Here is a 23192-nt window from a genome sequence, read left to right on the forward strand (position 1 = left end):
TCAATAGTTTATATTCTATGAAAAAACTAAATACAACTGCTGACTTCAATGTGCTGCGTGAAATTCAATAAGCTTACAGTACTTTGGCGTCATCAATGCACTCTGTTTTCGAAGTGCTGCATAGTTTTTTTTAAATCTTACAGCATTTTGGCATCACTATGTCATGGCGTCTCCTTTTGGCATCACTCTGTATATTATACACACTTTTTTATGCATACATTAATTTTTAAGTGTTGCGGGAAATTATGGAAATTTCAGAGCATATTAGCGTTATTATTGGTACCTTCCATTATTAAAATATGCTGCGTACAATATTAAAATGTCAGCAATTTAGTGTCATTAGTTTTAAATTATAACCTATACTTATTTGTTTTTACTATAAATCATTCAATAAATCTATAAATGTATGTCAATGGTTGATATTCTATGAAAAAACGAAATACAACTACTGACTTCATTGTACTGTGTAAAATTCAATAAACTTACAGCACTTTGGCGTCGTCAATGCACTCTAAATATTATACACTTTGGATATGCAAATACGGTAATTTCTAAGTGTTGCGGAAAATTAAAGAAATCTTGCAGCATATCAGCGTCATTGTATTTTGCCAGCTTATGTGGCATTTTCAGTGTTCTTCTTAAGTTATCTTCTTATCACGAACACTGTGGTCTATAATTACAAAATATAGACGCCACATATCCAACTTTGAGTTGACCGATCAACCCAGCCACAATAGTCGTGAATGACTGCGCTTGTGTAAATATGATTATCCTCAATAAGACTCCTTAAGATGCTACACAAGCTGGCAAAATGCCTAGTGTGAAACAAAAATCTTACCTGCTCAAGAAGTACAGGCAACATAAACAATCTCATATAATCCAAGTTCTTGAAATTTTGATAGAAAAATGAGTATATAGTAAATAATTGTTCATTGAATTAAAATTGATAATCTACCGACTTTATGTATAAAAAATGTAATATAACTGTTTTTTGTCGGAGTGAAACTCAAATTTTCAAAACTCCTGAATAGTGTTATGTATTCTTTTCTAAGTCAATTTAACCAATACTTAAAGTGTCATGCAGTTTCAAACAAAATCTCAAACCAAAGAGGCAAAGCAAATATTTTGATTTTAACTGATTGATTAAGTCAAATAGATCAACACATGTTTCCATTATAAACAATCTAATTATAACCAACTCTTTACAAAGTTAATAATTAAATTAAAAAGTTGCAACTTGTTACAAAGTATACACCTGTTAAAATGTAAAAAAAAATTGTTCTCCGTAAGGATAGCTTACAATGGGGCAGAGCCCTGATAGATTTTTTTAAAGCTTTGAATTGCGTATCAATTGCTTTAAGTTGAACCTTAGTCAATTCATGAGCTCTTGCGGATTGTAGATTTTGAAATATAGCCATCAGTGACTGAATCAGTCATTCGTCCAGTAAGTAAGTACATGGCAATTACTTTCTTTATGTATAGATATATTCTCGTTAGTTTCAAAACATGTGTATGTGTTTGTAGTATATATAAAAAACACTTATCTCTATAAGTTTTCCATTAAATTATGGATAATTGGAGCATTTCATGTCGTAAATTTGAGGTTATATAAGCTTCCATTGCTTACATTATTTATTGTATACTTATAAATGTATGTCTTTGGATCATATTGCATGAAACAAACAAAACAAAAAATAATGACTTCAATGTGCTGCGTGATAATATAGAAAACAAACAGCATTTTGGCGTCATCATTGCATTATGAATCTGAAGCGCTGTGTAAATTTCAGAAATGTTGCAGAACTTCAGCGTCATGGATATAGAATTAGGAAAATATTACAACTTAAACAATGTTTTATGTTTTCCACTATAAATCACGCTCTTTAATTTCCAAACATACGTCTCTATATTGACAAAATATTTCTAAGTGTAGTGTAAAGTTATGAAAACTAATTTCTGAGTGATGCATATAATCATAGAAAAATTACAGTATGTCAGCTGATCATTGCATTCTGACCTATATTAGGTGCATAAAATACAGGGTCATCGAAAAAGGTGTCCGTGATTTCAAAGCTTAATAAAAAAGGCCCTATATATAGTAAAATATTCAGAGATGCATTAAAGCATGCAGAAACTCATAAACTTTTACCTTAATCTTACATATTTATAACGTAACCCCATTAAAACAATTGTTGTAAATTCATCAGATGGCTTAACAACGTACCGAAACCTAGATCGCATAGATCGACTTATTTTGAACTGGGGACTAAAGGTATTTAAACCATTACAATAGTTTTTATTTAATAAAATAGGATAGAAAATGGATGGACTACTTTCCTTCTCAGGCTTCATTCATTACTTTATTTTCGACTTAAGAGTCAATATATAACACGATGGATTTGTTGTCTAAATTCGTATGTTATTTTGCGGCAGGTTTAGCCGCTCGGGTTCACTAGTATTCAATAAACGTCTAAATGTATATTCACCATGTTTTATAAAACAAAATAAAAGCAAATACTGAATTCTATGTGCTGTGCAAAATAAAAAAACCTTCAGCATTTTGGTGTTATCATTGCACTCTCGTTTCAAAGTGCTGGGTACATTGTTCAAATGTTGCAGCATTTCGGCATCATGGAAAGATGCATTAGGAATCAAAGATTATTACTTAAGCTATGTTTTTATCTTTTCCATTATAAATGATGCTCCTTTATTTCTAAACGTATGTCTGTACAAGCTGCTATACCCGTGCTATGCAACGGGAAGAAAATATGACCTAGAGCACAGACAATGGAAATTATTATATGGTCTGTGCCTAGAGAGCTATTAAAGTAGTGCTCATGTGTGTTTTAAAATACAGCAACTCCATGATTTAGTTTGAAAATATAAACTGATTAAAAAGCGTAAACCTACTTATTTTCAGACCCCTACTTTTGATGTTAATAGATCCCTAAGAATATGACAACATACCTTAGTGTAGCAATAGCATAAATAATTGCTTCATATTGATGCTTTGTGAATTACATGTTTTACCATCTTCTTCAATTTTATTCAAGCCTCTTCACATGTGGCTTACTATATAAATTAAAAAACTAAACTTTGAGCAATACTTTACAAAACGTATACAACCTCACTTTAAAACCAAACATAACCCTCCTCAATCTACATAAAAAGTCACAAACATCTTATTCGAGTAAATAAACAAACACCAGTTCATTGTACTGACCAGCTGTTTCATTAACTAAATTAAATTAAATCATGTAAACATTGGAAGTATGCCAGGCGTAGCCCTTTGGAAATCAGCCTGTGGGGCAAAGCCCTTAGGAAATTCGTCAATATCAATATTTTTCGGCAAATCTACACACTCTAAGCTTCATTTTGATGTGACATATGCCTATATGTTCATTTGGTAAATGACCTTAACCGTTTACATAAAATTTGATTGTATCACTTTAATAATATAATAGATAAGGAAAAACTAATGTTTAAGTTTTGCCTGGAATTAGAAAAAGGTACAGCATATTGATATCATCAGTGCATTCTGATCTCAAATAGCTGCATAAAGCCTTAAAAGTGGCAGCATTTCGGTGTTATAGTTACATTCTATATGAGCTATTATTATCTGTTTAACTATAAACAACTCTACAAAAATGGTATCTATAAAGTATTCCCACAATTTTGATTCTTTTTAACTGTAAATAATTTTAACTGGATTACATTCCACGAAACAAAATAATATAAAAAAAAACCTAATTCATCTGATGAAGAATGTGATGAAACCTACAACATTTTAGCTTAATTTTTCAATGTGCTGAGTAAATTGTTGAGAATTGCAGCTTTTTGTTGTTAGGCCTATTTATAAGTTTTTAACATTTTTATTACCATTATTAACCACACAGGGACATTTACAAAAACCCTAATGTACAGTTACAACTCAAGACAAATGCTCTTTATTGTGCCTAAAACAACAAATAAATATTCTAAAAGAACAAGGGAATATTAAGTTCCATTCATGTTATAGTTTACCGATACAGCTGAGGAATATATGTTACTGTAGAGTTTTAAAGTTAAAGCTTTGACTATGTTAAGGTTAAAGAATTTATATCTAGATCTGATTTTAAACCAACTGTGTTTCGTTCCCTTTATATTTGTTGTTAACTGCTTCAAATGTTTATTATTGTTACTTACCATATAATAGTTTAATAATTTTTAAAATTCCTTTATCACTGTTACCTTATTCATTGCTTATCAATAATTGTTCATATCTGACTACTTTAAATTCTATGATTGGTTTGTTCTATAATTTGGTATATTATTGTATTCTGTTTAATGGTACTAAGTTAAGTGTTTAATGGTGTTTTACTTACAGAAGAACAAGGTAAGCAAAAGACTGATTGAAAAAGAAAAGACCGATTGAATAAAAAAGCACTGTGAAATAAAAATTTATAATAATTGCTACCAATAAGCCATTAAAAGCTTTTGTAGCTAAATTGTATAAGTTTTGTAATTTTGTATTTTCGGAAACAAATAAGTAAATAAATAATACTTTTACAGGAAGAAAACATCCACATCATTAGAAATATGGATTCGGAACGTGAAAGAGACTAATAAACTTAATTATAAAGATAATATATTGCAAACATTCTTTGGGAATAAGTAGATCTAAACTTAGTGTAGCATTGCAATGAAATGTAGTGGTTACAAACGAAAGTACAATCTCTCATAGAAGATATGGGTAGCGGTAGTGACTGTTTGAGTCAAATGTAACATAAAATAGATTTTGAAAATTGGTTTATTGTTAGGTAAGTTTAGGGTAGTAAAGGCTAAAAATAACGTACGTTACTCGTCAAAAATGTGTTTATCGTATTTGTATCACACCCTTGACTTCGACTTACGCAGGAACGACCACACTTGTCCTAGTAATCACTGACTTTCCGTACTAGTAACGTAATATACTATTCCACCATCTCATCAGTTATTACATTAACGAACAATAAAATAGTAATAAGGATTATCTTTCTGTTTAGAGCCTTTATGAGTCGTGCGGAAGTTATATCATTTTCTAATTTATTCTATACTTTGTAATCTCAAAACTAACATTCCTTATGCAAGGAAAGTCAATCTATTGGCATTACTCATGACAAAAAAAATTAAAAGGTAATATAAAGGTAGGTTAGCCAAAGGTCGCATCATGGGTAAAACACTTTTATCACGGAATGGATTGGAATGGTGGATACGTCCCATACAATGAAATAAAGAACGTTTTTAATAAGATTTTAGAAGACTATGACTCTATTTACGTCAAAGGGTCGGAAAAACTAACTGTTATTAAAGGTATTTTGACAGACAAGAATAAACATGTTTTTGATATAGACACAATCTTTTGCCCTCGAATAAACGAATTAAAAAAACGAACACGTTTTAGAAAATGCTTTTATCACATACAAAAAACAGATCAATGTGCTAGTGAACATGTCTGATTGCTTCTAAACTGGTTTACGGATAACGTTTTAAAAACGTCCACACTTTTGCAAACTGAAGAAGGTGTCATAAGAAAAATTGGTGAAATAATTGGTAAATTCAATAAACGTGATGAATATGGAAATCCATCATTATCGAATCTGCACATACCGGAAATATCATATCTCCCAAAGGAGTACATAGTCCATCACGTGTCACTGCCCGACCTACAGTATGTGTGGGACTTTCTTCCGAGCTGCACGAAGAATAAACTGAGGGATCTCATCTATTGTACCGGTCACAATAATAAGCCTAAAGACGTGGACCACATCGACGGACCACCACCGAAGAAGGAGCATTGCCAACTATGTATGCAGCAGAACTAGAACTTTTCATCTCCGGAGATTCCCATATCACTCAACATTTTAATGGGATATTTGACACAAGAGTAAATCTACATCGCTTCATCAAATATCCAAGTTCGTATATTTTTAATACTGGAAATCGTTGGGTTGCAGTATTTATTGACCAATTTCATCATGGGGAATATTTTGATAGCTACGGCCTACCTCCTCCTTACAAGATCTTTCTGTTTCTTGAACACTTTTGTACAAAATGGGATTATAACCATGTGAGAGAGCAAAGTGAATGTTCCATTATTTCTGGAAAATGTGTATTATTATACTTGAAACACCGTTCATCAAATCAAGAAACTGTTGACTTCATTTACAAACTCACCCACCATACCGAAGAGGATAAAGACATTCATATTGACAACTTGTTTTTAAATAGTTTTGGTAGTTCAATAATACATTCTGTAAAACTTGCTATAGAAAAAATGAAATTGTTATATTATCGAATGGAAAATAGGACAATGTGGAAATAACGTATTTTAATTTTATTTCTCTTTTATATTTTATACATCCTTATTCTTAAGTTAACATAAGTTAGTATTTTAATACATTATTATTATTTTTTAACAAGTCTTCAAACTAGAAGGTTCCCCTAACTTGCAAATTTGAAAAGGAAAATATTAAAACAAAAACAGGAAATTAATATTGAAAGTTTTGATTGGAAACATGCATCTTCCAGACGGAGGCATAGTAATCTCCTCCCTAACTCTATTAGGTGTATAATAGCAGGGCCATCATCCTGTGGTAAAACTGCAGTATTATTAAAGCTGGTTACTGACCCAAACGGGTTAAGGTTTTATAATATTTACATCTATTCAAAATCATTATATCAGCCAAAATATAAATTTTTAGAAAATGTTTTAAGTAAAGTTAAAGGCGTTGGTTATTACAAATATTCAGAAAACGAAGAAGTAATTAAACCATGTGATGCTAAGAAAAGCTCAATATTTGATGACATAATATGTTTTAAGCAAAACAACGAAAGCGCTTTTTTTAGTATGGGTCGACATAAAGATGTTGACTGTTTTTATCTTTGCCAATCATACACCCGAGTACCAAAACAGTTAATAAGAGATAATGCGAATATGTTAAATATTTTTAACCAGGATAGTAACCACCTCAAACATATCTTTAACAATCATGTTAACCCAGACATGACATTTGAAAATTTTCAAAAAATGTGTCAAAATTGTTGGAAAGAAAAATACGGCTTTCTTGTTATCGATAAGGAGAATGATTTGAATAATGGGAGGTATCGTAATGGTTTTGATAAATTCATTATAACTGAATAAAAGTGGGAATATTAAACAGTTTACATTCATCTCTAGATGAGTCTGGACATCAAGAAGGAGTTAAAACCAGCAATGCGGTTAGAAAAAAATATTTAACTTTAAAAAGAGGTACTATTGATGATGAGGAAATATTTAAAAAGAAATTCAAACCAATTGTTGAGCCAATTACAGAAATTGTGAAAAATATTAAAGAAAAAAATGAAGAAAGAAAAATGAGAAAAGCATTTTTAAAAACAAAATGTATGACAGTGAAACTGAACATTTGTTACTACTGGAAAACCAAGAAGATGGTGATAAGGAAAGTTTAGCTCACAAATATCAGAGGAATCGCAGTCTGAAAGTGAAAGTGGTGAATCCTTTAATAATTGTTTAGAAAAATCTATTAAGAATGTAAAAAACGAGATGGATCATACATATGGAGTCTATTTAGGAAAAGATGGTGAATGGATGATTGGTAAAAGTAAAATCGGATATTCACCATCGGATAATATTATAAAAACTAATAACTCAAGTTTTAAACCTACTAAAGGATTGTTAGAATTGATGTTTAAAAAGAAACCGAATAAATCAATTGTCACGAAAAATGATTTGGAGTCTTATAAAGTAATCCTACTGCTCACAAATGCTCACTTAGCCAAATACACCGATGGTGAGAGGATTCAAGCGACAAACACATTTAAATATAGAAATTATATAAAAAGCTTATTTAAAAGAGGAAGTGGTTTAAAAACACCATACATAAAACTTGATAGTTATCCATGCGCTCCAGACTATGTCCATTATAATGATGTCAATGAAATAGTAGAAAGATTGCGAATACTAAAAGCATCCGAGGCGGCTGGTAATAACAGTCATAACAACGAAATAGTCAATATTATTTCAGAACTTAAGGATTGTGGAGTTATATATTAAGTAAGATGGGTGTTAAGGAAGATATTACCAATGAGCTACACAAACCAGTGAGAAGAAACTTAATAAGACGTAAAGTAGTTGTAAAGGGATATGATAATCATTGGCAATATGATTTAATTGATATGACTAAATATGCTAAATTTAACAAAGGTTTAAAATACATCCTTACGATAATTGATGTATTTTCTAAATATGCCTGGTCAAAACCATTAAAAACCAAAACAGGAAAGGAAATTACTTTAGCTATGGAAGAGGTTTTTAAACAGGGTAGATTTCCAAAAAATATTCAGTCTGACTTGGGGACTGAATTTTATAATGATATTTTCAAAAAATTAATAATAAAATATAAGATAAATCATTATTCTAAATTTAGCTGTTTAAAAGCTAGTATGATTGAGAGGTTTAACCGCACTTTAAAGAATATCATGTGGAAAAAATTTACAATAAATGGTAATTACAACTGGATCAATATACTTCAAACATTGATGAGGTTCTACAATACAAAAAACACTCTACCATCAAAAAGAAACCTTGTGATGTTACTAAAAAGCATGAAAGTGAATTACTTCAAACAGTTTACTCGTACAATCGGTCAAAACTTAAAAGCAAACAAAAATTTGATATTGATGATTTTGTACGAATAAGCAAGTACAAAAGTTAATTTGAAAAGGGGTATACTCCAAACTATTCAACTGAAATATTCCGCATCATTCAAGTGCAACCAACAGATCCCATCACTTACAAACGTGTGGATGCTGAAAATCAGCCAATATCTGGAGGATTCTATCAAGAGGAGTTAACAAAGGTGAAACATAGTGATACATGCCTGGTTGAAAAAGTCATAAAGAAAAAAGACAATAAGGTTCTCCTAAAGTGGTTAGGCTTTCCATCAAGTAAAAACTCATGGATAAGTAAAGATGATGTTATTTAAAATTAAAAATTATAATACAATTTTAAATAAATAAATAGTACTTTTATACTTGTAAAAGTTTGTTTTTACTAGCACCCATATATTTTTTTATCATAAGCAATCTATTATATTATTAAAGTGATACAATCAAATTTTATGTAAACGGTTAAGGCCATTTACCAAATAAAAATATAGGCATATGGCACATCAAAATGAAGCTTAGAGTGTGAAGATTTGCCGAAAAGTATTTATATTGACGAATATCCTAAGGGCTCTGCCCCACAGGCTGATTTCCAAAGGGCTACCCCTGGCATATTTCCAAAGTTCAAGTGATATAATTCAATTTAGTTCATGAAACAGCTGGTCAGTGCAATGAATTGGTGTTTGTTTATTTACTAGAAAAATGAAGATTGAGGAGGGTTATGTTTGGTTTTAAAGAAAGGTTGTATAAGTTTTGTTTAAGTATTGCTCAAAGTTTTTATTTTGTAATTTATATAGTAAGCTACATGGAAAGAGGCTTGACTAAAATTGAAGAATTATGGTAAAACGTCATTCATGAAGCAGCAATATGAAGAAATTAATGCTAAGGTATGTGTCCGTATGGAGGTAGGTATATTCTTTTGGATCTATTAACATCAAAAGTGGGGGGTTTGAAAGTAGGATTACACTTTTAAATCATTTTATATTTTCAAACTAAATCATAGAGTTGCTGTATTTTAAAACACACATCAGCACAACTTTTTTTTAATTCTTCCCGTTGCAAAGCACGGGTATAGCAGCTTGTATACGCATCACTTCGAAACCAGAGAGTATATACGACGCCAAAGCGCTGTAAGTTTATTTAATTTTATGCAGCACATTGAAGTCAGCAGTTGTATTTAGTTTTTTCGTAGAATATGAACCATGGACATATGTTTATAGATTTATTGAACGATTTTATTAAAAACAAGTAGGTATAGGTAATAAATTAAGACTAATGACAGCAAAATGCTTAGATTTTTAATATGGCACGAAGCTAATAGAGTAAGGCAACAATAATAACGCTAATATGTTGTTGAATTTCTATAATTTCCCGCAAAACTTAGAAATTAATGTGTGCATAAGAAAAGTGTGTATAATATACAGAGAGCAATTATGGCTCCAAAATGCTGTGGGATTTGTAAAATTTACGCAGCACTTCGAAATCGGAGAGCATTGACGACGCCGAAGTGCCGTAAGTTTATTGAATTTTATGCAGCACATTGAAGTCAGCAGTTGTATTTAGTTTATTCGTAGAATATGAACCATAGACATACGTTTATAGATTTATTGAACAATTTTATTAAATACAAGTAGGTATAGGTAATAAATTAAGACTAATGACAGCAAAATGCTTAGAAATTGAATATGGCACGAAGCTAATAGAGTAAGACAGCAATAATAACGCTAATACGCTGTTAAATTTCTATAATTTCCCGCAACACTTAAAAAATTAGTGTGTGCATAAGAAAAGAATGTATATACAGAGAGCAATTATGACTCCAAAATGCTGTAAGATTTGTAAAATTTACGCAGCACATTGAAGTCAGCAGTTGTATTTAATTTTTTCGTAGAATATGTACCATAGACATACATTTATAGATTTATTGAATGATTTATATTAAAAACAAATAAGTATGGGCTATAAATAAAACTAATGACACCAAAATGCTGAGCGAGTACTCCGCTAATTGAGGTAGATAACAATATTGACGCTGATATGCGGTACAATTTCTATTATTTTCCGCAAAACTTAGAAATTTGTGTATGCTTATACAGATTGTATAATACACAGAGTGCAATTATATTGGTACAAAAAGGTGTTGACGATAACATGGGCACTTTTAAAGGGCTGTATGACGGTAAATTGATTTTCCCAGCCATGTGAACAACTCCAATAGGTTTTTCGTGGTCAAATACTCATTTTAAACAAAAAAAAATCAAATATCGTAGTACGAAAAAAATGTGTCCGTCAACTTGCTTGTTTTAGAGTATAGGATTTTGTATATGGTAAGTAACTCGAGAATGTTTTATGATGGATAACACATTGCTTACGATAAAATCCCAATTCCTTAATAGGGCATAAATCGATAAATGACGCCACAGTGCTGCAAATTTTCAAAACGTTTCACAGTTCTTTGAAACCAGAGTGCAATTATGACGCCAAAATGCTGTTAGTCTTCTATAATTGTATGCATCACAATGACGTCAGTTATTTATTTTGTTGAACATGATTCGCAGAAAAGTATATTTAATAGCAAAAGTGGAAAATGAGTCATTTCATATTTGAGACCTTGTTTGAAGTGCGAGATTTATCGGGTCGAGAATATGTATATACCAAATTTTACTCGTGTTTTGAACGTCACTTTTCGCTAAACTACAAAGAATAATTATTTTCTTAATTACAAAACTCATAGAGTTTTTTAGGTTATGCCTTCAATCAAAAGTTAATAAGTACTGGGTGGCCCATAAGTCAGTTGACGCTTGCAATTTTTTTTTAATTTTAGCAGTTGGTACCATACACAGCTGTAATACCACAGCTGTTAGGAGTTGTGTTTAGTAATTGTTGTTGTTTAGTTTGAGGTTATGTTTGATAGTTATTCATGATAGTGTGTTCATTGTAATTCGATAAACAATGAATAGAAAGTTAACAACAGAACAGCGTGTATTTGTTTTGCAAACATGGTGGAAACATGGCCATAGTTATAGTGATGTGTGCAATTTGTTTGTAGAACGTTTTCCGAAAGTTCAACCTCCATCTCGACAGTAAATGTTGTTTTTGAGTTATGAATTAATAATAGACATGTATTACATTTTGTTGTGTATCATTTCATTAAATGCAAATTTGTCAACTGACTTATGGGCCACCCAGTATAAATAATTTATAGACAATTATAGCTTATATTGCAACCAATGACACCGAAAAGTATCAATTTAAAGTTTCCTTACGATCAGTTGTAGCTTCTCTCTCTTGCAGATTATGTATGAATTTTCGCTTCAGAGGTCTTCCAAAGCTAAAAGCTAAAAACTGCAGCTATTGATTTGATTATGCTACACTTTAATTCCGGAGTGCAAAGATGTCATACACATACTGTAATTTATTTAAAAGGAGAACAATTTTATATAATGCATAAATCCAACGTTGATATAGCCTTTATTATGTATCATACTCATTGATTGTTCTGTTGGTAAGTAGTAACTGAAAAAAAAACTTTTTGCGGGAAAGCAAGTATTCGGAGCAGGTGACTAATTGACTAATTGATTATTAAAAGTCAAAGGGCGTTCCACGTTGTCATTCATTATTAGCAGCTACAAATCAGTTAGGTTAGGTTTGGTTTGGTTTAGTTAGGCTAGGTTAGGTTAGGTTTTTTAAGTTATGTTCGCTTATAGGCATATCTAGCACTATTTTAAACGCTAATGGTTTTGCCGGTAACATAAAATAACTGACTAAACTTACCTAACCTAACCTCCAAATACTATCTTTCCGGCAAAACATTCTCGCATTTTCCTTTTACTACTAGGTTAGGTTAGGCATATCTAGCAGTTTTTAACCCTATTTTTTTTTGCCGGAAACATAAAATAACTGACTAAAATAACCTAACCTAACCTATACTCCAAATAATTTCATTATGGCAAAACATTCCAGCATTGTCCTGTTACTACTAGGTTAGGTTAGTTTAGGCACATGTAGCAGTATTTATAATCCAAATATTTTTACTGGATACATAAAATAACTTACTAAACTAACCTAACCTAACTTAACTGATTTCTAGCGTTTGATAATAAATGACACGGAACGGCCTTTGACCTCCAAATAGTCGCCTGCTCTGAATGCTTGCTTCCCGGCAAAAAAGTTCTTGCATTTTCCAGTTACTACCAACCAACAGAACAATCAACGGTAATATGAAAAAAAAATTTTAAGTAGACCAATACTTGGCTAAAAAATTAACCCCAAACGGTAAAAATGTGTCGCAAAACATATACCTTCTTATACGACTTCACATATCAATTAATTTAGAAAATAAATAATCAATAATGATAATATTGGTAGACATAACCGTTCACCATAGCATTTTAAATCTAAAGACAATGGAGGTACGTTGACTATTATATGCTCGTACAAACAGTCTTCAAGACCAAATAATACAAATTGGCTTATAAAAAGGTTAACATAATAAATGTTTATATTTCTTGAAAATATAGGTGTTTAAAAAGTAGATTTAGTGATTATGTGCAATGTAAGCGAGGACTTAATAATCCCGTTAACAATTATGAGCAAATAGGTATGACTTCAAACTTCTGGATTTTCGCAACGAAATCATACCATTTTCGATCCAAACTTTTAGCATTTTGAAGTCATGGTATAATCGCCCGTGACGCCGAAGTTCTGTGAAAACGTCTATATATATATATATACATATATAAAAATTTGAACGAATGGTGTTTTTGGCCTCTGGGGACATTAAAATGAAAAAGTAAATCGGTCCCGGGCCTAAGTCTTACCATGAGACCTACGGTAATAGCTACTTCCCTATAGGGAAATTCGCTAAAATAGGATTTTAGACAAAAAAATCCGTTTTAGCGAATTTCCCTATAGGGAAGTAGCTATTACCGTAGGTCTCATGGTAAGACCTAAGCCCGGGACCGATTTACTTTTTCATTTTGATGTCCCCAGAGGCCAAAAACACCATTCGTTCAAATTTTTATATATCTATATATAGAGATATATATATATATATATATATATATATATATATATATATGTGTCCATCCGCACGATAACTTGAGTAATTTTTGTCCGATTTTGATAAAATTTGGTTTGAAGGTGTAAGGCAGGATAAACTTGAACGAGTTCGCGAACCAGCATGATCGGACTATGGGAACGGGGGTTTATGGGGGGTTTTATGGGGTAAAAATAGGTTTTTCCCATTTTTGACCCTAAAAACACAAAATTTCACAATTTCTTTTTAAACCATTTTGTAGAGCTTAAAAAAACAAATAATTTAGTATATTGAAGCGTTATTATGCGCCTAATTGTTACGGAGAAAATTCAAAAAAATTGTAATTTTAAAATTCCCATGTTATTCTTATGGAGAATAAGTCAGCTGTTGTAGTTTGCTTGTTTATGAACATATTTTGATTGATTTTGGAAAATACTTTTATTTCTTACTAAACTATTTATAAAAAAAATCTTTTTTACCCTCCCTGTTGCAGCAAACCTAAGTACTCGTTAAACTAATTCTATTTAAATAGGAAATAAATGTGCTATTTTTATGAAGGCATTTTAGTGTAAATCCAATCAGGTTAATGGAAATTCGCTTAGTCTGCAGGTTTGCTGCGGCGGGGGTATTTATTTAACATGTTATGATCCTTACAATTTTGATAGTTTTTCTCATTTCTTAGAAATTTTTATTTTTAATGGGTATTTTCCCATAAAACCCCATAAAATGACGGAAAAAAAAGATTTTCCCAAAAATGGCCTGAACGATTTCGATAAAAATTTAGTATGTTATAGTCCTTTATATTCTGAACAAAATGGTACGAATCCCATCTCTGTAAAAATTACGGTTCAAAAGTTATTGTAAATTATGTTATTTCCCCATAAAAACCCCATAAAATAACGGAAAATCATATTTTCCCAATATTGGCTCGAACGGTTTTGATAAAAATTTAGTATGTTATAGTCCTTTAAATTCTGAAGAAAATCTTACAAATAATCCCATTTCCGTATATTTACTCTCACCGCTTACACATGATAAAGGTTGTTGACAAACTTATGGGAGAAAGTATGTGTCAGAATGCTGATACCGTTTATTTTGTAGACCGGTAGTCTGCAAGTCTGCATTGAAACAATTTCCGCTCTATCAGGTTGTATCCCTCACCATACAGTATTATCTTACCATTGTTTGTCACCTAAAAAGTTCAGGGTTTTTTATGCCCGTGTGCGTGTCTCATTAATTAATGTGCTGTTGTGTTTTAATTATTAATGTTGACACCTTTCAAATGAATCAAGAAAATATCTTAGTACTGGCCTGATGATGACTCACATGTGCAACTAGTTGCCATTCAGCAAAGTTTTAGATCACATAAATGCATGTATTTGCACCAATTTATAGTAAAAACCTTTCTTTTTTATAGGAAAGAGCTTAAAAAATCGTAGGGTAAAGCATTATGGATACGAGTTCCGTTATGACAATAACAATGTAGACAAGGACTCTCCGCTTGATGAGGCAGTTCCGGACGAGTGTGGTTTTATTGTGGACAGACTTCAGAATTTGGGATATCCTTTAACATGGGTTCCTGACCAGCTAACTGTAAATCAATACCAAAAAGGCCAAGGTATGTTTGCGGACAAGTTATTGTTACTTACAAGTTACAATATGCTTTTGGATATTGACAATATATTTTTTATTAAATTAAACAATTGTTTAGCCCACATTTTTTGCTTAATCTTTACAAAATTTAATGTGATTTTAAGCCAACCAATCAGGCCTACCCTGATACTATATTATTTTGATATTTAGTTTACAATCTTATTATTTCTTCAATTTCTGTGATTTATTGTATCACAATTAGTTCTAGAAGCAAGACTTTTGGTTATAGATTACAATTACTGTCTTCAACTATTCACCACTTGTTCTGGTTCTTAAATATTTTAACTCCATGAATTATTCAGTGATTTAATTATACCTATATTATAGCGTTTCCCCTCATCTTATAAAAATAAAAATTCACACTACTTAAAAATAAGTTTTCAATAAATATACAGTAAGGATAAAAAATACCCCCGCCGCAGCAAACCTGCAGACTAAGCGAATTTCCATTTGACTGATTGGATTTGCACTGAAATGTCTACTTAAAAATATAACATTTATTCCCGATTTAAATAGAATTAGTTTAACAAGTACTTAGGTTTGCTGCATCAGGGAGGGTAAAACTGTTTTTTTTTGTAAAATGTTAATAGTTAGTAAGAAATAAAAACATTTTCCAAATTTGATCAAAATATGTTCATAAACAAGCAAACTGTAATTTACTCATTCTCCATAAGAATAACATGGGAATTTTAAATTTACAATTTTTTGGAATTTTCTCCGTAACCATTAGGCGCATAATAACGCTTCAATATACTAAATTATTTGTTTTTTGAAGCTCTACAAAATGGTTTGGAAATAAATTGCTAAATTTTATGTTTTTTGGGTCAAAAATGGGAAAAACCTATTTTTACCCCATAAAACCCCCCGTAAACACCCGTTCCCATGGTCCGATCATGCTGGATCGCGAACTCGTTCAAATAAACGTAGGTTTACACGTTTGTACCAAATTTCATCAAAATCGGATCATTTTTGCTCGAGTTATCGTGCTGACGGACACATATATATATAAATATATAAATATATATATATATATATATGAATTTGAACGGATGGTGTTTTTGGCCTCTAGGGACCTCAAAATGAAAAAAAAATCGGTCCCGCGTCCAGGTCTTAACATGAGTACTACGGTAATAGCTTATTCCCTATATGGGAAATTCGCTAAAATTTGGAAAATACCAGATTGTTAAATGAGGTGCGACGAAAAACAATTCTCCCATCCTGTCAATTTCCACCTGAGATGTCCATTGTTTATTTTAGGTACCGTAGTTCTCTCAACCAAGGTCTGCTACAAACAGGTGAATTTCTTGAGTTCCTCACTGAATGTTATTGGAATTGAATTCTTTAGACTGCTCGACCGTTGTTCAGACTTACAGTCAACGCACTAACAGTACCGGTCAAAGCAAACAGTAGGCCAAGCATAGCACTTGTTTGGTTACTCTCATTGATAGTTTTAAATAGAAGTTTATTCATTTTAACCGTACATCGCTCAATGAGATGTTTGTCCTGAAGGCATTCCCAGTCATATAGACACTCACAGTGCGTTTGAGTCTCCTCTTCTCTCCCTATCTCTGGGCTCTGATGTGGTGATGGAGTTTAGGCGAGGAAATCTTTATGTTCCAATAATGCTGCCCCGCAGGTCGATCCTCATAATGGATGGAGATGCAAGGTAATTTCATCAATGCTAACGTATACTATATTTTGCAAAAGAACTTTAAAAATAAATTAACCCAGTGACACAGGAATTATTTTCTAACTTCTTTATAAATTTATTTATGAGGGATTAATTTTATGTCTTTTATGGCATACTAGCTGTAACCATGTGTTTTTTGCCTGACATAGGCTAATGTTCGTTTTATTACTGCTATGAGCCCGCTATAACCGTGACTTTGCTATATCCTAAAATTACATTTTGTATTAAATGCCATCTAATAACAGGTATTAAGGAACTATCAATTCATATAATCACCTAGGTTAATTAAAGATATGTGACTACAGAAGTTAAACTACAAGGGAGAACTTCGTCATTTACAACATTAACTGTGTTTTAACCGGAACTTCATACTACTCTCTCACGAAAATAATCGTTGTAGGTCCATATTTACTCCTGAAACAGAAGCACAACTAAAAGAAAGTGCCTTCAACATCAATAGGAAAGGAAATTTACAAAAGTGTATTGAGGAATCATATAATTTTTGTTGTGATTCATTTCATATTTTGGAACAAAGATACACATTGGGTGAATTTTAGTGTAGGGTAAAGTCGTCGTAGTTTTCTCCTAGCTGAGCATGCGGCTCGATATGTAGTCTTTCGTTGAGCAAGACGACAGGTCAGCTTACAGTCCAGGACTTCCCGGCCACAACTGTAGCAGAACGTCTCCCCACACAGACACTCCACGATGTCACAACCTTCTGACTTTACAATTGGTGTCTCACAAGTTGGACAGTTACGAATCACAGCTTTAGTCATAGCTTCTTCTATGTAAAGTCTCGCCATTTTTTCAAGCCTTTCACTGTCTGATCTATTTGGAGAACATTTTCGTTTTAAACTTTGTTTTTCATTATTAGGGTCCATTTTATAGTTATAAAAAAGAACCTCGATTTTAATTTTGTTTCTAAATTTTATTGATGATATTCAATTTGACTTTGCAATGATTTGTTCCTATGGTGACCTGAATACCTGTGTAACAAATTTAACTTGGTTGAAAGTTTTATTATTATTTATTTAAAGTTCATTATCAACATCTAAACATGTTTATGTTTTGAATATATGTATTTTTTGTGTTAACATAATCTCTTGCTTAATGTGTTGAACCTTTGATCATGCATATTGAACTAGGCACCCTATCCGCACTGACCATTGGTAGCTGATATCTTAATAAACCACGATTCACAGTTTAGTTGGTTGTACCACAGACAGTGCTAAAGTGCTATACTGAATTTGTCTTCTTCGTTTGCGTTTGTCCAGTCTATATTGCTCATAGGGTGGTTTTGGTTGGATAATTTTACATAAGGTTTAGTTACTAATTAACATAGGTTATTTAGTAGAAGTATCAAATTCTCATACAGAATAATATATAAATGCAAAGTGAAGGAAGTTCTGTCTACTACAAACATTTAATGCGGTTTGTCGCTTAGAACTGTCAATTTCAAATCCAATAAATTCAAATTTTTGCCTAGTTTGAATTGATTTTTATGGGTCGGTGAATACTGGAGTATCAATAATTACTTTCTCAATCAATTAAGGTTAACAATGTTACTGCAAAACCTAAAATGTTTTACTATGGCAAAATAGTTTTATGATGGCTATTAAATGTCTTGCTCTGATGGGACCAATCAACTGAATCTGAATCTGAAACTCTTGCCCTACTGTTTTACAGCTATTTATGGTTTCATATCCTATCCTGTATTCTAATACGAGCTATGTCTGTTTGTAATATATATCTTGAAATCCAGCGGAAGGATTTTGACTATATTTTGGAATTAGGGACTTATTCCCTAAAAACGAGATTGGTGACAGCCACCGGCCACCTCAGGAAAATTTGTATTTCGCTACACAACTCGTTTGAACATTTAAAAATGTAACATTGGCCTTATGGGTTGCACTAGCGTTACACTAGCGTCTCGGGGTCCTGATCAAAAACCGATGAGAACCTCTTTTGCGAAGGAGTGGGGTGTGACGTCACTCTCTTCTCTTGAGGGAACACCATTACCGCAACGATACAAAGTGCAGCCATCGGTGTTCGTGGTGCAGTGGATAGAGCACTCGGCTGATGTCCATGAGGTAACCAGATCGAATCCCACCAGTGACACTAACTTTTTTCAAAGATTTTGCTTAGAATGGGATTACTTCTTAACCGTTCATCTTTTGTTAGAATTTGAGGCATTTATAATTTTATTTTATGAAAAGAACTATTTTTTAGATTAATAAACCTTTATTCGATTTCTATCTTATATCTATCTATATATATAATACGTGAAGCCGTTTTTTGTTAACGCAACTCCTCCCTTATTTGTGGACCAATTTCAACGTTTGAGGTGTCAAAAGATTCGTCTCAATATGTAGTTTTGCAATAAGGTTTTCGAATTCTAAAATTCCTGCCCTTAAGAGCGTGAGGCCCACTCAAAGGTCGGGTTTTCCCCATAAGAAATACATAGAACAAATTTAAAACCAAAAAACAGCTGTTTATAAGAAGCTGTAGCTTTTTGGGAGTAAATATTGATGTTTGTAATATTTAGTAGGTTAAGACCAAGTTAAACAGTTCAAATCAGTTTTGTTGGAAGAACAGAAAATGCCTCAAGTTCAAAGAAGAAATATTGAACACGGTAGTAGGACACAATTAATAATAAGATATTTTGTGCGTATGAGGAGAGTAGAAAAAGAGAGACCTGGTCTAACAGATACCCATCCAGATACACATTCACTTTGTGAGATGAATAATATTTGCCAGTTCTGCTATGCAACTTACTTTGGAAGTGAACAAATATACGAAGCTCATAGTGTTGTCACGGTGGGAATGTAAACTTGCCTAAATGTCAGATCAAATGAATGCATGCAAGAAATGTTTACTTCAGACATTGACAGATCGAGATATTTCAAAACATTTTGTTAAAATTACGTTAACCAACTTTCAATGGTGTTGCTGCTTTAGCCTATTCAAAGCAGGTTATGGCTGTCCAGTTGGTAACCCCGAGTTTGTGGGTAAAAAATGGAGCACATGAAATGGTTGACATCACCCCACTTTTCAGGTTACTCTACGGAGAAAATTTGTTTGATCGGGGGATGTCTCAAATCAAAGGAATAAAATGGCCCAACTTTAATTAGGAACTTAAGAAAGGTTATCAGTACGGTAACAGTGTTCTTTAATAATTCTCAATGCTGGAAAAACTTTGTTGCAACATATTAACTCGAATTAAGGCAGATCCTTTAGCATTCATTAGAAGTTATCAGTTAAAATCGAGAGCAGAAATGATGTAGGTGAACCTTGGTGACGCCATTAGAGATATTTAAAATTAGTTTCTAACAAGTTTTCAAATAACTCTAAGATGTAACTTAAGTTACTAGAATTTAAGCATAAGGTTTTCCTCGGCGTTATGTTTCATACTAGGCGGCTCATTGAGCCGCACGGGTTCCCTAGTCTTTTTTATATTATCAGCAGGTTATAGCAGTTTAATTTTATAATAAAAAAAAATAAAGAAATAAATTTTATAATTTTTCTTAAATCAATGTGAGGGGCTCTCCCACAATCCCCCACTCCTTCGCAGAAGAGGTTCTCATCGGTTTTTGACCAGCCCCCTGAGACGTTAGTGCCAAGTAACTATGTTGGTTGAACAAAATAACAAGTAAAAAGTAATCAAAATACTTGAAACATGTGTCTATAACAAGCCATCCACAGTAGTCTAGCAAATTATAAAATTTAGTACAAAGTGATAATCATCAGTTGATGTAACTATTAAACAAAGATTACATTGAAGGTTACTCAATGTAGCGGAAAATAAAGCAAGTCAGTGTTGATAAGTGATGAGTGTTTCGTGTTGGTGCCGTTTGAGTGCACTGGCATCAACTCAATGTTTTACTCTTATTAAAGGGTAGATTTTTACAATTTTTATGCGCTCTTTTTTATATTTTCCACAATTTGGACAGCTGTATTCTTAATAAATTGAAATTCCACTGGAACTTGAATTACTAAAAGCCAAAATTAGTTGTAGAAACATTTATATTGCTTTTACAATCGAAATAAACTATACCGAGCCATGGCTCGGTCCTCCGGTACTTTAACTTAACCAAGCAGTGTCATATTTATACCTTAAAATATGTTTTTAATGATATTTTATTTTTTAATTAATTGACACATTTGTATATAATATATTTTATTTTCTTCAAATCAAATCAAAAGATCTTTATTCACATCTGTAAAAGAATACATATTTACGCCTATATGGTGTCAAACAAGTAAATATATACAAGATATTACACAAGTGTGTAGCACATCAGCTCAAAGTAGACTACAATCATCATGATTAGTAGGCCTATCTTCATCTACAGTCTTGCTTGCCCACCAGGTATGCTTGGACACACGGTATAACTCCTCGCACAATGGACGTGGTGCGGGTGGAGGGGGGGCTCAGTGTGCGAGAGAGAGGTGTCCGCACGTCCTTTACACTGCGGAGAGTTAGACGAGGCCAGTGTAACTGTGACTTTCCTCTCACCTGCGACTCCCAACAGGTCACAATCTCTGACACACAAGCGAGTCAACTAGAAGCCGAGTACGTACATGAGGTATGTGGCTTAACTCTCCAACAAGCTCAAGTTGCTAAGAATGAATCACATTCTGTAATTAGGTTTCTGTGGGGTTTAACTATTTTAACTATTTTGACAGTTAATGGATGTGTATGCAGAAAATGGTTTAGATGTAAAAAAAATGTTCTAAACGAATCAGGTTCTCAATACGGTGTACATATTTGCACTAGGCCAGCAGCGAGTGATCAGTTTCTATTGAAACAGTGATTTGAGTTGAAGTAACTTTGCATGCTGTTCAGTATGTTTGAGACTACACCGCTTTGGATCACAGAAATCTAATAACCACAGAAATAGATTCATACTTGGCAGAGCCATAGATTTTCCTCCAAATTGTTATCGTCATCTATGACTTCCATAGGAGTGCGGACCCATCATCAGTGGGGGAAGTAAAGAGCTTGGTATAGATAGGTTTGTATCATCAGTGGGGGAAGTAAAGAGCTTGGTATAGATAGGTTTGAACTAGCTTGATTGTTTGCAACTGGAGCTTGTTGGAGACTTTTATTTGATTACTTTCATAGCAGTTGTTGGTATTGCTATAACCAGCTGATCTCTAGTTGTTGATTTTTATGTTATGTTATGAATTTGGAGAATAAACACTATCTTGTTTAGAAATGATTATTTAATTAAAATAGTTTAATTAATAGATAAAATAACATGGTGTCAGTAGTACCGAATCCACTGGACTTAAGTAACCCAACGCGAGTAAGAGAAAACTGGGAAGTGTTCAAGAAACAATGGAAGAACTATTTGATCTTAGCTGAAGCAGGAGCATTAGGTGGTACAAGGTTAAGTACACCTAAACTGAAGATGGCCATGTTTTCAACTGTAATTGGCCGCGATGGACTATGTTTGATTGAAAAAATACTTGGCTCCAATGAATCAACCCTGGATCAGGTAATTGAAGCTTTGGATAAGTATTTTTTAGGGACAAACAATCCTTTGTATGAGAGATTCATTTTTAATGGCATCGTTCAAAAGACTGATGAAGCAACTAAAGACTTTATAGGTCGTTTAAAAGAGCAAATACGATTGTGTGATATTGATTCTTTAGCAAATCTGGGCAAGATAGGCCTTGAAGATACTCTAATTTGTGACCAACTTGTTGTAGGCATAACCAATACTGAATTAAAAAGGACACTTTTGCGTAGAAAAGACCTAAAACTTGATGAAGCTATAGAAATATGTATGCATCATGAAACAACTGAAAGGTTTGTTACAAAAATGACAGTGAAATCAGAAGAGGCGGCATTTCAAGCAAAGAGTAGACACTTAAATAACAAATGGACCTGTCGTTTTTGTGGTAAAAACCATATCAAGGGAGCAAAAAACTGCCCTGCGTTTGGTAAAGTTTGCAGCAATTGTAGAAGGAAGAACCATTTCAGCAGCGTGTGCCGAAGTTCCGGTAAAGTTAATTTGGTCCAAGATAATGACAGTGAAGCTAATCAAGATAGCCAAAGTGAAGAGGAAGTAATGGAACTTAACGATATCCAGTACAAAAAACGACTTTTTGTAAAAATGA

The 23192-nt window shown here is 32.6% G+C and overlaps 1 protein-coding gene across 2 annotated transcripts in view; it reads left to right on the forward strand.

The window, feature by feature from the left end:
• Positions 1-23192, forward strand: part of LOC128986303 (alkylated DNA repair protein alkB homolog 8) — a 64387-nt gene that overhangs the window by 31153 nt on the left and 10042 nt on the right. For both annotated transcript variants that reach the window (XM_054406599.1, XM_054406598.1), the window contains 3 exons: positions 15141-15341; positions 16886-17042; positions 21436-21652. In XM_054406599.1, coding sequence (XP_054262574.1) covers positions 15141-15341; positions 16886-17042; positions 21436-21652 — 575 coding nt within the window. The remainder of the gene's footprint in view (positions 1-15140; positions 15342-16885; positions 17043-21435; positions 21653-23192) is intronic.

The sequence above is a fragment of the Macrosteles quadrilineatus genome, unplaced genomic scaffold (assembly GCF_028750875.1).
Source record: "Macrosteles quadrilineatus isolate MER2022 unplaced genomic scaffold, UCM_ALF_1.0 Scaffold_2__2_contigs__length_208266976, whole genome shotgun sequence".
NCBI classification, from domain to species: domain Eukaryota; kingdom Metazoa; phylum Arthropoda; class Insecta; order Hemiptera; family Cicadellidae; genus Macrosteles; species Macrosteles quadrilineatus.